This window comes from Ictidomys tridecemlineatus, chromosome 12, assembly GCF_052094955.1.
Source record: "Ictidomys tridecemlineatus isolate mIctTri1 chromosome 12, mIctTri1.hap1, whole genome shotgun sequence".
NCBI lineage: Eukaryota > Metazoa > Chordata > Mammalia > Rodentia > Sciuridae > Ictidomys > Ictidomys tridecemlineatus.
Genome location: NC_135488.1, coordinates 99,268,777 through 99,285,997, shown reverse-complemented (window position 1 = coordinate 99,285,997; position 17,221 = coordinate 99,268,777). Strand labels below are relative to the sequence as shown.

The 17,221-nt window shown below is 37.0% G+C and overlaps 2 protein-coding genes across 4 annotated transcripts in view; both read left to right on the top strand.

Annotated features, from left to right (window-relative positions):
• The window catches only part of Ppp1cb (protein phosphatase 1 catalytic subunit beta), a 41,583-nt gene extending 34,451 nt beyond the window's left edge, over positions 1–7,132 (top strand). For both annotated transcript variants that reach the window (XM_078029465.1, XM_078029466.1), the window contains exons 8-9: positions 2,591–2,725; positions 5,336–7,132. In XM_078029465.1, the coding sequence (XP_077885591.1) occupies positions 2,591–2,725; positions 5,336–5,440 (240 nt within the window). In that variant the 3' untranslated portion in view covers positions 5,441–7,132. The remainder of the gene's footprint in view (positions 1–2,590; positions 2,726–5,335) is intronic.
• A 7,907-nt stretch (positions 7,133–15,039) lies between these two features.
• Spdya (speedy/RINGO cell cycle regulator family member A) overlaps positions 15,040–17,221 on the top strand; it is a 51,771-nt gene continuing 49,589 nt past the window's right edge. Inside the window, exon 1 of one of the 2 annotated variants that reach the window (XM_078029464.1) lies at positions 15,040–15,184. The gene's annotated coding sequence lies outside the window, so the exon portion shown is untranslated. The remainder of the gene's footprint in view (positions 15,185–17,221) is intronic. The other variant, XM_078029463.1, reaches the window with a different exon arrangement.

The window sequence follows — 17,221 nt, the reverse complement described above, 5'->3', positions numbered from 1 at the left end:
GAAAAGAATGTTTTTGTACACAGTGTAGTGCAACCCCAACAACATTTTCAGTGCTTTGCTGAAGCTTTCTATATGATGTCTAGTTTTTTTATGTGGTCTTTATATATTATGGACAATAGTCAAATGTTATCCTTAATTATGTGGATATTGTTTTTGATAATGACAAACTACACTATAAAAAATGAAACATTGAAGAATTAGATTTTAGACTGGATATTAGATATCAGAATGTGGGGCTGGGGATATAGCTTAGTTGGTAGAGTACTTACCTTACATGCATAAGGCCCTGGGTTCAATCCCTAGCTCTGCACCACCACCACCCCCCCAAAAAAAAGGATATCAGAATGTGATCATTGTATTAACTGTGACACAATCATTGTTATGTAAGAAAAATTCCCATGTTTTCCAAACATAACTAGTGTAAAATAAATTGATCGAAAACAGGGCTGGGGTTGTGGCTCAGTGGCAGAGTGCTCGCCTAGCATGCGCAAGGTACTAGGTTCAATTCTCAGCACCACATAAAAATAAAATAAAGATATTATGTCCACCTATCACTGAAAATAATTTTAAAAAATTGATCGAAAGGCATTTTGGAAAATCTTTCTTGGCTAGGAATATATCTCATTGGTAGAGCACTGGCATAGCATGGTGGAGGCCATGTGTTCTATCCAAAGCACTGCAAGAAAAAAGAAAGAAAATGGAGAGGAAAGATGAAAATCTTTCTTGGACACATTTGAGGTTACTGAGTTTTTTAAATTTACAAATATATTTAAGATTTCTTGTTATCGATGTATTAAAACAAAATTTATTAAATTCATTCTATACTGTTTATAGTACTTTCTTTTTCTTTAGGTTTTAATCCCCATGATGCTTGCCTAGTTCTCTTTCTTTGTGTAATCCTAAGTGATAAACAAAAATGACTGTTTTCTTCTCCTCTGTATGTTATTTATATATATATGTGTGTGTGTGTGTGTATCACATGTTTTGCTTGTCATTCTATTGAATGAAATTCCCTTTTGGCTTTTGACTGTCTTTTATCAGTAAGTATTCTATTTATAATTTTGACAATTAAGCATTCTGTTAGGTTTCAGAGCAGACTTTCTAATAACTTTCCTCACTAAAATCCCCACTGATAATTATTTTTCCAATTGTATGCTTTTATTCAGTGGTCTTAATACATATAGGTAATGATTTTTAAAGCTCAAGTTATTGAGCTATCTAGTTTGTTTGCTGTTTTCTAGAAACTTCCCAAATCCTGTTCTACTTGGTTTTTGGTTTTGTTTTTGTTTTCTCGGCAGTACTGAGGGATTGAATCCAAGAGTGCTCTAGCACTAAGCTGCATCTCCAGCTTTCCTTTTATTTTTTATTTTGAGGGGGTTTGGCTAAGTTGATGAGGCTGGCCTTGAACTTGAGGTCCTCCTCCCTCTCTCCCTATCTGTGAGATTACAGGCATGTGCCATTACACCTGCCGTTCTGCTTGTTTTTAGTCATGTTGTTTCAACAGTTGAGGCTTATAATAAGAAATAACACAAACTTCACACATTTGCTTTAAAAAAAGTGTTTGAAAGAATAAACAAACAACTAAGAAACATAGTACTGAGTGCCAAGCATTACTATGAGCTGGGGGTAGAAGAGGTGGCCACAGTTTTTAATATTTTTTTAGTTGTTGATAGATCTTTCTTTCTTTCTTTCTTTCTTTCTTTCTTTCTTTCTTTCTTTCTTTCTTTCTTTCTTTCTTTCTTTCTTTATAATGTGGTGCTGAGAATCGAACCCAGTGCCTCACACATGCCAGGCAAGTATGCTACCACTAAGACACAGCTCCAGCCCGAGGTGGCCACAGTTTTAATTGAAATGGATAATATTGAAATTTTATCATACGGTAAATATCAACAGAAACATGTTCCTAAAACTGAGGTAGGAGTTATTTTTAAAAGTAAATTATTTTGGAGCTCTTTTTTATATTAGCAAACATTGTAGTGCAATTTTGCTTGTTGAAGGATATCTAAAATAGACTTCAAAAGGTAATCTTCTGGGCTGGGGTTGTGGTTCAAGTGTTAGAGTGCTCACCTAGTATGCGTGAGGCACTGGGTTCAATCCTCAGCACCACATAAAAATTAAGATATTGTATCCACCTAAAACTTAAAAAAAAGGTAATCTTCCTATTGTAAATAAATATAAAATGCTAGTACCTCTCATTTGTAGAGTTGAAATTATTTAAATCACTTAGGAATTGACAACAGAATTTAGAAATCATTAAATCAATAAGGAAAAGCATTTTAATAAAAGTTCAATTTATTAGCAGCTAACAAAGGAGCATGATATGTGTGACTTAAACCCAACTTAGTAAATGTTTTCAGTATTTCAGTATGGTAAGTTTAAAAGTGAAACAAGAAAAAGGATCTTAGCACAGTCTCCTTTTTGTTTTTGCTCATTTATTTAAGAATTCTGTAATTGATTACAGTGTTATCAAAGATGTGCTTGGTATTCCAGCTCCCTGTGGACATTATACCTACCAGGTTCTCCCCCTTTCCTTTATGAGTGTTGGAAATATGATTTTTTGAGTTTTCATTTTTAACATTTCCTTTGACAGGTGGTGGAAGATGGATATGAATTTTTTGCTAAACGACAATTGGTAACCCTATTTTCAGCCCCAAATTACTGTGGCGAGTTTGACAATGCTGGTGGAATGATGAGTGTGGATGAAACTTTGATGTGTTCATTTCAGGTATGATATATATGTAAATTTTTAACAACTGGAAATATAATTGAAACTATTGTCATAATGTTTTTTCTTTTGGATTTGTGATCTTCCCTTGAACAGAGTGTTAAAAATCAGTTTAATGCAGGAATGATTGTCACTGAAACTCTTTAGAGATCCTATTTCTAATCACAAAAAAGTTTCCAGCTTCTTTTGGTATATGTTAAATGTGAGAGTTTTAGGAGATCTGAATTGTGTCAAGGGATCCTGATTCAGTTGAATTCCTCCATATGACCTGTTGGATATTGGCTTACCTAGTAATGTGAAGGCAATGGATAGGTTTTGTTTTCTTTTGCAAGATGAACAGGTAGGATAGACATTTTCTTGTGAAAATGAAGTAGAAAATTTACCTAAGGTACTTTCCAAATCATCTTAAAGTATCTTTTGTAAACATAGAAACATTGATATTTTGAAAAGGGACCAACTGTAGTTTGGTGTGCTGCTCACAGATGGTTCTTATTCACCGACTTAAATAGCTTCAGTACTTTGTTTTTGTAAAGGTTATTTTATATCCTTCACATGTACACACTGTACATTTATTCCTTGGTACCCATGGGGTATTAGTTCTAGAGCTCCCTGTGGATAATAGAATCTGAGGTTGCTCAAGTCATTTTATATAAACAGCACAATGTTTGCATATAGTCTGTGTACATCCTCCAGTATTCTTTAAATCATCTCTAAATTACTTACAATGGCCAATGCAGTGCATATACAGTGTAAGTAGGAGTTGTACTCTATTGTTTAGAGAATTAATGATGAGGCAGAAACATCTGTACATGTTCAGTATATATTTTTTCTTCTGAATATTTCAGTCTACAGTTGAATTTTCAAATGTAGAACCCATAAATACATAGGGCCAACTATATTTCTCTTTCAGGTCTTATCCTAACAGTTGTTGTCATGGAAAGTGGGATTAATATGTTTCTTTCACCAAGGCATTATAATGCTCTTGAATAGTTTTAAGAAATACTTTATAAATGTTCTCTTTATATTTTTCCTATAAAATCATGGTATTTTCTGTATATAATGTAGGTTAAATTTACACTTACTAGGGAGCTAGAATTGTGGCTTAGCAGTAGAGTGTTCCCTACCACATCTGAGACCCTGGGTTTGACCCTCAGCACCACATAAAAATAAATAAAGAAAGAAAGGCGTTGTGTCCAACTACAACTAAAAAATTAAATATTTTTTTAAAAAAATTTATACTCACTAGGATGAGTATAAGTTAAAAGGTCAGATGGCAGCAATGGAATAATTCAAAACTTTATACATTGGTGGCAATGTAAATTGGTACAAATGTTTTAGAAAACAGTTTGGTAGTCATCAAAAGGTTAACCATGCCCAGAACCACCTCCCAAAAAGGATAAACATAGAGTTGACCCAACAATTTCTCTTCTAGGTATATACCCAAGAAAAATGAAAACATAGGTCCACACAAAATCTTACACATGATGTTCAAAGCAGCATTATTCATAATAGCCAAATAGTGAAAATAATCCCAAAGCCCATTGGAATAACAAAATGTGGTATATCCAGTGGAATGTAATTTAGTAATTAAAAAACAGAATGAGTTACTAATACACATTGTATTATTGAGAGCTTTGGAATCAAAAGTTGAAAGAAGCTGGTCATAAGTAACCACTTAGGATGCCAGTTATGTGAAATGTCCAGAGTAGACAAATCTACAGAAACAAAGTAAGTGATTGCTTATGATTGGAGGGAGTTGGAGTGCAGAAATGGTGGGTGACTGCTAATAGAAACAAAGTTTCTTGTGGGGGTGGACAAAAATGTTCTAAAATAAGATTATGGCCATGGTTGGTTTGCTGAGCACTGTGGTGTATGCTTGTAATCCCAGCTATTTGGAAGACTAAGTCAGGAGGGTGCAAATTTGAGGCTAGCCTCTGCAATTTAGACCCTGTCTCAAAAGAAGAATAATAAAACAAAAGTGGGGGATATAACTTAGTGATAGAGTGATCCCCTGAGTTTAATCCTTAATACCATAAAATAAAAGAAAATAGCCTTGACTTGACTGCTTCAAATAGATAAACTTTATGGTATGGAAAACATGTCAGTAAAGCCAGTCTAAGATCTGTTTACTACAAATTGGCAACACAAAAATGATTTTTTATTAAAAATAATTTATAAGATCTAAAGAATTTATAACTTGAAGATTAATTACCTGCTAAACAAAATATGTCAGGATTATAAGAGCTTGGGTCTTTTGACTCTTGAAATCGATGAGATATACTAATTTGAAAAAAGTCTTAAATTTAAGGTGGGTACTTGATAGAGTTAGTGTACTCAAGCTTTCTACTAAAATATTAATAGAATAATACATAATAAGTTTTTGGATATTTGTATTTTCTTTTGTTTATTGTTGTTTAGTCCTGGAGATTGAATCCAGAGCGTTGTGCATACTAGGCACTTACTCCACCTCTGAGTTACACCTGTAGCCCTTGCACTGTCTTCAAATATGAGAAATATTTATTGTGTTTTGCTATTTTATTCTACATTTTGTTACATTTTGATAAATTGTGCTATTTTGAAAGAATAATATTGTGGATTATTTACTTTAAGATATTGAAACCATCTGAAAAGAAAGCTAAGTACCAGTATGGTGGACTGAACTCTGGACGTCCTGTCACTCCACCTCGAACAGCTAATCCTCCGAAGAAAAGGTGAAGAAAGGAATTCTATAAAGAAATCATCAGATTTGTTAAGGACATACTTCATAATATATAAGTGTGCACTGTAAAACCATCCAGCCATTTGACACCCTTTATGATGTCACACCTTTAACTTAAGGAGACGGGTAAAGGATCTTAAATTTTTTTCTAATAGAAAGATGTGCTACACTGTATTGTAATAAGTATACTCTGTTATAATATTCAACAAAAGAAGTTAAATCCAAATTCAAAATTATCCATTAAAGTTACATCTTCATGTATCACAATTTTTAAAGTTGAAAAGCATCCCAGTTAAACTAGATGTGATAGTTAAATCAGATGAAAGCATGATGATCCATCTGTGTAATGTGGTTTTAGTGTTGCTTGGTTGTTTAATTATTTTGGGCTTCTTTTGTTTGTTTGTTTGTTTTTGCTAGAATAATGGCAACTATTTTTAATTTTTTTTTCTGAAACATTTTTAAAAGTGAAACATGGGAAGAGCTTTAAAGACATTCACCAACTATTATTTTCCTTTACTTATCTATTTGCTCTTACTAAGAAAACATGCCTCATTACAGTAAAAGGAATTTTAGAGATTGATAGTTTTAAAAATAGGTGAACTATCCAATAATTTTTAATCAAACAGTTTGGGCATACATACAGCTGATAGTGAATATTTTGCTTTTTACAGAAATTGCCACTGATTTGGATTTGTGCACTCTAATTTTTAACTTATTGATGCTCTATTGTGCAGTAGCATTTCATTTAATTTTAAGATAAGGCTCATATAGTATCACCCAACTAGTTGGTAATGTGATTATGTGGTACCTTGGCTTTAGGTTTTAATTCGCACGAAACACCTTTTGGCATGCCTACTTCCTGATAACACCCTCACCTGCATCAGTTTTGTTTTTGGGGTTTTTGTTGTTGTTTGTTTGTTTGTTTTTAGATCCACAGAACATGAGAATCCTTTTTTGACAAGCCTTGGAAAGCTGACACTATTTTCCTCCCTCTGTACGAAGGATGCATTTAAAATGGATGCTGGTCAGTGGGACATATTGTCAACTATGGGTATTGGGTGCTTCACTGTCTAATATTGCCATGTGAATGTTGTATACGATTGTAAGGCTGTGTCACTAAAGATTTTAATTCTGGTTTTTCATAATCAAAGGTCATATGATATTGTATAGATATGCTTTGTAGTGAACTATAGTAGCAATAATTTCTGTACATGATCAAGAGTTTATTGCAGCATTTCTTTTTTTGGTTTTGTTTTGTTTTGTTTTAAGGGTTAGAATTAACAAATGGCAAGGAGTAGAAAAGTCAACATAAAGATTTTAGAAGGAGAACTGATAGGACACAGGTTTGTGATTCATTGGATGTGATTCTAAAATCTTTTATTGAGTATTGTCAAATTTGTAAGCTTCACAGGGATGGACATCATATTTATAATACCCTTCTATATGTGCTACCATAGACGTGAAATTCTTGACCTTAATATTGTCTTTGAAAATGTTTAAATTGAGAATTCTGTTAACTTACATTTTATGGATTGGCGCATTGTATTACTGCAAGAAATATTTGATTTTCAGCACAGTGCAAAAGTTCTTTAAAATGCATATGTCTTTTTTTCCTAATTCCATTTTGTTTTAAAGCACATTCTAAATGTAGTTTTCTCATTTAGTAAAAGTTGTCTAATTGATATGAAGCTTGGCTAAGTATTTTTATTTCATTTTTTTCTTTCCATTGAGACATTTAAGTACATATTTTGACATTGGATTTTTTTCTGAACGTGTTCATGACCTGCATATATATTAGATTAGGTCACGTGTGTGTGTGTGTGTGTGTGTGTGTGTGTGTGTGTGTGTGTGTGTGTGTGTGTGTGGTGGGAATTGAACCCAGGACCTTGTGCATGTGAGGCAAGCACTCTACCAACTGAGCTATATCCCCAGCCCTCACACATGCTTTTATCTAATGTGATTTAATAACTTCCTGATTGAAGTATAAATTGTGCAATTTCTAATAGAAGCTTTCTATTGAAGACATCTACATCAGAGGTAGATCTATAGTAAAAGCCTTTAGCAAGAAAAGAGCAATCTTTTACATCATTATTTGTTAATTCACAAATACTGGATCCTGGCTTTTTTTAAAAGTCATCTCTAAGTCAAGACTAAATATGAAAAAATAATCACTAAGCAAACTAATATTGGTCATAAATTTAAAATATAGAAATTTACCATGTTGAAAAATTATTTAAGCATTCTTTTTTTTTAATTGGTTGTTCAAACCATTACAAAGTATTTAAGCATTCTTAAAAGCACTTTAATAACATATTCACAAGTAGTGTGTTCATCACAAGTTGGTAATATTGCTACTTAATTAAATTTCTCAGGAGAAAAATAACCTGGATTCCAATGTCACTGACTTATGTTCTTCCTTTGCTTTTTTCAGTGTAGTGATTTTCTGTATACAGTTTAACCCAAATGTTATGACATTCAAAATCATTAAACATATTAGATGTGTATTATAAGGAGGATCACATGGATTAGAATAAGCAAGGTTATTATGGTCATTTTGTTTGTTCTTGAAAGAATCAACTGCAGTCAATCTTTTGCACTTAAAATTGTTTAACATTCTTTGTTTTAATTTTGTCTAAGGACAGGTTTTAATTATCAGCAAAGGACTGATTGGTTTAGTGTTGTCATCTTTTACTACTCAGTGTTACTTTATTTTTGTACTCAGTCAATCCTGAAGTTATTTTTTTTGTTGTTGTTTTAACTGAAAAAAGTCAGGAAGAAAACTTTTAAAGCTTTAAATAGGAACTATGCTTGTACATCAAAAGTATCTAATTACGGTTATAATAACAAAAATATGAAGAAAGCATGAAGTTACCTACAATGGGATTATTCAGATATATTCCCAAATTAGGATGCAGTTTCTTTATGTATTAAGTTGTTAAAGGTTTGCAATGTACAGAGAGGCAGGCTTAGGTCAAGTTAAATAGTTCCCATCTTTTCAATCATGCCTCTCAATTTTGGATATTGAACAAAACCTTGGAGCACTAACACCACTTTCTGTCACTATCAAATGGACATGTTTGGTCTCAGTACCTAATTCACAATTCACATTATTGGGTTATTTGAGTGATAGTCCCTGAGTTTAAATGATTTGACTTAAAATTTTGATCTTTTTACAGGCTAGCAGTAAGTTCTAGGATACTGTCTCTTGATGCTGGATCAGAGGCTGTTAGTTTCCAGTCACACAGAATATAGTCAGGAGAGTAAATGAATTAAAACTCTATGTCTACTGTTTACCCTTTGCACAGACCAGTCCTTTGTAGTAAATGCATTTTAGACTTAACGATATTTTCAACTTCTTATGGATTTATCAGGACATAACTCTGTTGGATGTGTAGAAACATCTGTCCTTGTAACAAGTAAAACAGCTGAGTCTCAGCTAATCATAGCAGCTGAGCTTTCAACAAGTCAGTGCCCTCAAACTGCCAGAAATGTCCATAAAAGGTAAATGCTGAACCATAACCAGTCAGGCTGTTTCTGTGTGTCCTTTGCTTCTGTACATACTGCCTATCCATGGGCAGAGATCTGTATCGTCATGCTTCGAGAATGCTACCTCAGGGGTTTCGGTTGTAGCTCAGTGGTAGAGCACTTGCCTAGCATGTATGAGGCACTGGGTTCAATTCTCAGCACCACACACACACACAAAAAAACAAATAAAGGTATAAAAAATGCTACCTCATTTATGATTTGTTTCTTTGATTAAATAAATTCAGCTAAATTGAGAGGGGGAAATGGATTAATTTGGAGTATGAATGTGTTTGGGGCAACACACCTTTCAAAAGAATTCATCAAAGGCAAGCCAGGAACATCTTACACTGTATCTCTTAAGAACACAAAAGTCTGTTATATTCAGCCAGGGGAATGAAATATGCTCAGTTTTATAAGTTCAGATATGTTCCTTTTTCTTTGTAAGAGCCAAAAGAACAAATTAACTTTTTTACATCTTTATGCTAAAAATGCAGTTAAAGAACAATGATGATCAGGCTGAATTTGCTAACACAGCCAACCTAATCTTCCATCTCCCTTTCCTTGTGAGATCACACCTGAATTAAAGATGCATCTGAGCCACATAAAGTAACACATACCTGTAATCCCAGCAACTTGGGACCCTGAAGGATTCCAAGTTCAAGGCCAAGATCAGCAACTCAGCAAGACCCTAAACAATTTAGCAAGACCTTATCTCAAACACAAAAAGGACTAAGGATGACATAGCTGTAACATTTGAAAGGACTAATTGCCTGAGGTTTCTAAGTTCAACATTCTTTTCAAGTGTTGCATGCAAAAAGATATAACCTAAGATCTATTTCTGAAGGCTTCCAGTTCAATCAGGCCTGCATCACCAAGTGAAGTGTGTGTTAATTTTTACAGCTGCCTCATCTGAGTAATTCAATAGATGTATTTAGGCCAGTTTATTCCCCCCAAAGCAATGATGTCACAGCTAAACATCTGGAACTATCACAGATTGTTATGTAAATTTGTTGAAACATAAGTTTAAAACCCCTAGTATATTTCTTGGGGGTGTGGGAGGTGGTTGAGAAAATAAACTACAGTGATAAAACTTTTTATATCAGACTATCCCTGGTAACAGTTGCTGAAAATGTTGATTGACACTTAATAAGTTATTGATGGGCTGACACCTGTTCTACCATTCATGGATTAACATGAACTTTGTCTTTTGCTCTTGATTTAATAAAAATTCCTGAGAAAATAGATGTGAAGTTTAAGTTATTTGAGGTTTATGTCTGGTAGAACTCATGAGTCTATTCAGTTTATCAAATTAAAATTAGTAAGATACTCATTACCTCAGAAAATCTTGTATGAGTCCCAGGATCCAACTCAGCACATACAACTGGGTTCCAAACATCAGTAAGAGATTTTAGAAACAAATCTCCTGTTTCCCAGGATAATTGCCAGGTTTTGTAGCCCACTGGGGCTTAGTGACTCCACCTAATTCAACTAATCAAAGATTTAGATTAAAATCTTTCTGTTATTATACTGCATGGCCTCTTTTGAGGGGGAGACCTAATCTGTTTTAGCAAGCAAAATCCTTAAACTCTTTGAGTATGTTCACTGGCAGATTAACACGAATTGTAATCCATTCCATTTTCCATCATAGCAGTTACTGATTTGGATCCATTAAGATATTGGGTGTTCCTTAAGACTGTTAACATTTGACCCTTAAAATCTTGAGGTTTAGATCAGTCTCACTGCGTTGATTTGAATGTAGCTCATGGGCAGAGATCTTTTTTTTTCACTGACCGATCTAGAGTGCTTGACCCTTTATAAATGATAGAAAAGGTCTATCAGTAACAATATTTGTTTAATGAATAATAAGAGTTTCAAAATGACTGCTTGTATTACTGTTTTGACACCTTGGCCTTCTGATGAAATATGCCACAAATAAACAGCTCAAATTTTCATTCTCCATATAATTGCTTTTGTCTCTTTAGGAAAGAAGTCTCAGGAGAAAGTTGATTTGAGTGTGTGCTGCCCAAATGATTCATTGTCAAAACTGTGGCTGTTATTTGGTAAAATATTGGTAAATCTAAGAAGTAAAAGTGATGAGTTACTTGAACATTTTGCAGCTAGTATCTGACAGCCACATTGAGGAAGTTGTCTGTTCAAAACCAACCAAACAGTTCAAGATACTTGTAATTAGTTTCTTGCCTTCCTTTCTATAGATTATATTCCGTTTTGCTGATCTTGAGGCAAAACTTCACATTTTTTAGGAAAATAGTATAGTTTGTGTGATATTTTGCCCCAAAAGTAAGAGCACTTAAAACCAGGAATAAAAACTTTAAAGTGGAGAGGCTACTTCTTCATTTAACAAATAAGGATTAAGTCAAGACAGAAGTACAGGGAGAAAAAAAAAATGTTTTTACACACACACACACACACACCAGTAAGGAACAAAATAAGTGGTACAGTGGAAAAAACTCTTCCAGGCAGAAATTTAATAAGTTCTGTTATTTTGTTAGATTGATTATTCCTGATACCCAGAGTTTATATAGGTCTTTTCTGTTTAAGAGTAATTACGCAGGCTCCATTCATGGAGACCCTATCTCAAAACAAAAAGAACTGAGGATGTAGCTCAGTGATAGAGCGCGCCCCTGGGTTCAATCCCTAGTATCAAAAAATAAGCCCATATGACTCCTACAGGTGAAGAAGAGAGAGATTGCACAACATAGCCACTATCCCTGCACCCAAATGGCTTGGAGGGTTGGGTAGAACACATAGAAAAGGAGTGCTGAAAAACATCGATTGGTGTCCTCTATTTAACCTTGTAAAGTTGAACATGTACATTTCTCAACAGCCCATCAGTTTTATTTTGAAACATTTATAGAAAAACTGCATGTGTGCATCATAGGACATATACAAGAAGTATCAAAACTATTTGACTTTAAGCCATGAACACTGTCCAATCAGATCCTGTGCCAGGTATAAACATTGCAGCTGATGACCAAGTCTGTATGAGAATGCTCAATGCATTCACAATAAAAATAAATAAAAGACCCAAATACCCATTGACAGGAGCACTGATACAATATATTAATAGAGCAGAAGGAATGTAATAGTGATCTGCAGTGTCATTCATTAGCGTGGTCAAATCTATGATGAATACAAAGGCTGAGTATTAGTCCACAAATAAAACTTGTGTTTTAGGATAAATCTGAAGAAAAAGGAACCAGGGAAAAAGTGACCTATTGGAGACTAATGGGGGGAAGAGGACCATATAGAATCTAAACAGTACTATTGTTCTGTTTCTTGGATATATAAGTCGTAGTTTTGGTGGATGGTACTTTCATGAGTTTTCGTTTTAGACTTCAACCTACATATGTGTTACATGTATGTTTTGTACACATATTTCTTTTCTTTTTTTAACCTTTCCTATTTTTAAGTTTATTTATGTCAGGTATTTGTTACAATAACAGAAAACTGACTAACACATTCAAGTATGAGAACTGAATTTACCTTTTTAAATTTTTTTAGTTATACATGCTAGTAGAAATGCATTTATGCACTTTGATATATCATACATAGATGTGATATAATTTCTCATTTTTCTGAGTGTACATATTGCAGAATCATTGGTCATGCAGTCACATATATACATACAGTAACAATGTCTGTTTCATTCTACTATCTTTCCTATCCCCACATCCCATCCCCGCCTCTCCCATCACTTACTTCTATCTAGTTTAAGGTAAGGTGGTAATGCTATTTTCCCCTAGTGCCCCCTCGCACCCCACCCCCGCTTATTGTGAATTAGCATCCGAATATTGGAGAAAACATTCGTCCTTGTGGGATCCGGCTTATTTCGCTTAGCATGATATTCTCCAACTCCAACCAATTACTGGCAAATTCCATAACTTCACTCTTCTTTTAAAAAACATGCATACAGATTCCTTCATGTAAAAATATATACACAAAATATTTTTAAATAACTGATTAATAAGCTTCTGTAAAATGAGAACTGCAGAAAATGTTATAGGAGTTCAAGGGTGGCACAGAGCTCTGCACTTATTATTCAAATGATGATGGGATGATATAAGCTGGGTGTTAAAAGATGGAGACCAGATAGAAAATTTAAACAATAAGAGTAATGAAGAGAGCAAAGAAGTGGGAAAAGTTTAAGAAAATGTTCAGAAAAAAGCAACAGAGTTAAAGAATTCTTACTTGTAAGAATGGAAAGAGATACATTTGGGAAAGTAGAATGGGAACTGGAGGAGTTGTGACACAGTGCAGAAGATGGTCAAGGTTATGGGCAATCAGCAATGATTTTTTAGTAAGGGAATAAACAGGGCCATCTTGAGAGATAGTGAACTGGATGGATAAGGAGAGAGAAAGAATAGTTCAGAGTCTTCATTCAAATGCTTGGGTCCTCATTCAAGTTTCAGGTTAAATGAAAGATACAAGGAAGAAGCTAACAAAATCTACTTATGTTCCCAACCACTGCTTAACTGTTTACCCACAAAATGAAATTGTTCTACTTTTACAAATCAGGTGGTGGTATTGCACACGTAGATTTGTTGACGTATAAGGTAAAATAATTTTCAGTAAACTGTTTCCCCAACAACATTTATGTGTGTTTGCTGAGTTTAATATTTTACAGATTTTGTAAAATGCAAACTGCAAAGATTTTCGGATTCTAATTGGGACTATGTGTGTGTGTGTGTGGGGGGGGTGACTGAGGATTGAACCCAGGGCCTTGTATACTGGAGGAAAGCACTACTACCAACTGAGCTATCCCCAGCCCAAGATTTAGGGATTCTAAGGAGTACTTTCACTTAATTTCCTTTTGATTATATATATATATATATATATACTTGTATTTTAGTTGTGTATTTATCTGTCTTAAAGTTCTAGAAGGGTAGCGCCGTATTGTATTACTTAATTTTCCTTCCCGGTGTGTTACATTGTGTTGTAGTGGGTAGTCATTATTCAGTACAACAAAAACACAAGTCTGGGAATTGATAATCACAGGAAACCCTGATACCTTGCAAAAGAGAAACCTTGGACGCATCCTTGGGACCTCAGGAAATAAACTTGAAGCAGCCATTTTCCTGAAAATTTTCACAACTAAATGGTGCTCTTGATCCATTCCCCCATTTAAAGGCCGTGAAGAAAATGCCAGAGGACTTTGTCAAGAAAAATTAGCTCTTAAGATGTCCTCTCTTCTTACCTGTAGGTGATTTTGCTAACAAAGAAGGGAACCTAAGACTGGGTTTTCAGAGTTGCTGAATGAAGAATTAAGGGAAGTATCACAAATAGGCAAGCCTAAATTACTTTTCTAAGTGTAATTATAGTAGCCAAAAAAATCTGCAAGAAATCTAAATATCAAGTGATTTAAATACGACCCATCCATTCTGTAATATTATGTAGTCTTAGAAACAAGAGAGGGGCCGGGGATGTGAATTAGTCATACAGCGCTTGCCTGGCATGTGTAGAGGCCCTTGGTTGGATATCCAGTACCACCAAAAGGTAAATGAAAGACTAGCAACGTGAGTGTGAACCGAAGAAAAGCAAGTTCTGCGTGGGAAAAGAAAAGGAAAGGATGTGGGGGGGGAGGTAAAAGCTGTGAAGGCTCATTTTATTAAGTACCTACTACATCTTAGGCGTAGCGGGGGGCAAAGTCCTGCGGTTGACGAAATTTAGGGCTTAAAACAGTAGAACATTACTGTCTCATTAAAAAAAAAAAACTTATAAAAAACACTCTTGGTTTAAGCGGGTAACGTGACCGCGTACGTGGTAACTGCGCTGCTGCATTCTCCCGGGAACCTCTCAAAGTAGGGACGAGAACTGCGGCCCCAGCCCTGCAGGGCCGCACCATCTAGCTGGGGGAAGTTAACCGACTCAACACCGAAATGATTTGGGGGAGTGTCGCTGGAAAAGAGGGCAAACTAGGAGGTGCCTCGAGCCGTGCCGGGGCCTTGCCCCGCTGCGGGATAACGGTAGAAGCGGGCTGGGCTGCCTGGGTTCGCGCAGGGGCGTGGCGAGGCGCTGGCGTCAGCCCCGCCCTGCGGCCGGCCCTGCGCGCTGATTGGCCCCTCGGGCCACGCGCCGCCGGCTGCGGGCGGGGGCTCTGCCAGGAGGTGGTGAGGTGTCGAGCGACCTGCGCACAACCGCCCGAGGCCGGGAGCTGAGGCAGAGGCGGGCGGCGCACCCTTCGCGGGTCTCCGCAGGTATCTCTGCTCGAACCGCGCGGTCGGGCCGGCAGGCTAGCCTCCGGAGAGTTTTGGTTGTGTCTGGCCCGTCGGTGGCCGCTGGCGGCCCACTCCACCGCCCATCTGTGTGAGAAAGTGGCCGCGTCTCCGCCCCCTAACCAGCGCCGCGGCCTCGTCCCACACCCCTGCACCGGTGAATTCCGCGGGTACCCTCGCGGCCTCGAGCTCACGCCAGCTCCTGCGGCCAGGGGCTCGGGAGAAGCGGCGTCCCGGGGGCCACAGGGCGAAGGCCGGGCGGGGCGGGCGTGCTGGTGCGGAGCTCGGGGAGCTGGGCCGGACGGGGAAAGGCCAGGTGGGAGGGACCGGGGGCTGGAGACGTCCCCGCACTCATTCACCGGGGTCGTAGGCGGTCCGGGTGCCGCAGGGAGAAACCCGGGCCGGGCGTCCGCCCGCCCGCCCGCCCGCCTCCTTTCCCCGAAACGGGGGTGGCGGTCTTGGGGTAAGTCCTGCCTCCCCCTCTTCCGCGGGTCCCAGGACACGCACCCCCGCCCCGGCGTCCGCACCAGAGTCCAGAGCACCGGCCCGTGGTGGCGCCGTGCTGTGCCTTAGCCTGTACCTCCAGTGAGGCGGCTGCCCTCTTACAAGACTCCAGTACGACTGGGGACCACCTGGCTTCTAGTCCTTAGAAAGGCCTGTGACGTAGCCGGGAATAGAGGCGCACGCTTGAGATCCCCGGGACCCGGGAGGCAGAGGCAGGAGGGTCGCAAGTTCAGGGCCAGCCTGGGCAACTTGGCGAGACCCTGTCTAAAAAAGGGCTGGGGATGTGGCTCAGGGGTAGAGCGCCCCGGGTCCAACCCCCAGTACCTCCATCCCCAAAAAACAAAATACTGAGGGTAAAGTACATTCTTTAGAGACAGATATGCTGTGATGAAATTGAGAATATGTACGTGTAGTTACGAATTCCATAACTAGCATATTTCCAAATACCAGCGAATTCCGTTACCAGTAAGAATTTAAATATTCAGTACTAAATATTTAGTACTTGAAGTGAAACTTGGCTCAAACTCATATTCAAACCCTTCTTTCCTTGAAAGACACCCTTCCTGGTAAAGAAGATACAAAAATGATGCTGCTACAGTTTTTGCTAAGCATTCAGCACTGTGCTAGGTATTACCCATGTGGTTCATTTTCTCAGACTCTACAAAATATAGTATTATTGATAATACCTAATGTGTCATTTTTACTGAGTACTTACTATCTACTGGATTCTGAGTAAACCTAAGTGCTTTTATTTCAATATCATGAGTGAGCAAACCGAGGCTTCCAGAAGTTAAATAACCTAAGGTCACATAGCTAATGAGACGTAAGCAAGTCTTAAATCCTGAACCAGTCCCTTTAAACAAAACAAAAAACCCACTCATTTGAATACTGTTCTAGCTGTTGTTCATTTTCTTCTAATCATTGCATGTTCATGCTTCCTGCCTCATTTTCTAACTTTAATTCTATTCAGCTTTAACTTGGAAGCTGAATAGAATTAAAGTTACATGGAAGTGTATTATATGTAATACAATTTCTAATCAGATTTGCATTCATCAAAGGAGCTGTGCCAATTAATTATTTTTAAAATGCCTTAGCACTTACTGGAATTGTGGTTCACATGTAGAGCACCCACCTAGCATGCGTGAGGGCACTGGGTTCCATCCTCAGCACCACATGAAAAATAAAATATTGTGTCCACCTAACTAAAAAAAATAAATATTTGAAAACAATGCCTTAGCACCTAACAGTTGGATGAGGTCAAAAGCCTTTATAACCATTAGAAAATTAAAAATTGAAAAATTTAAATCATCAAAATTGTGGAGATATAATAACTGTAGCAAAACTTCCAGCAATTTGCCAGAATATTTTTCCTGTATTTGCTGTATTTTTCAATAATTAGATAATGCTGGTTATGAATAGAAATGCTGTAGTCATTTCAATAAAGATTCTTAAGTTATTTTATCAAAAAGATTATTATATACAAGGCCCTTGGTTCAATCTCTACCCCAACCCCCA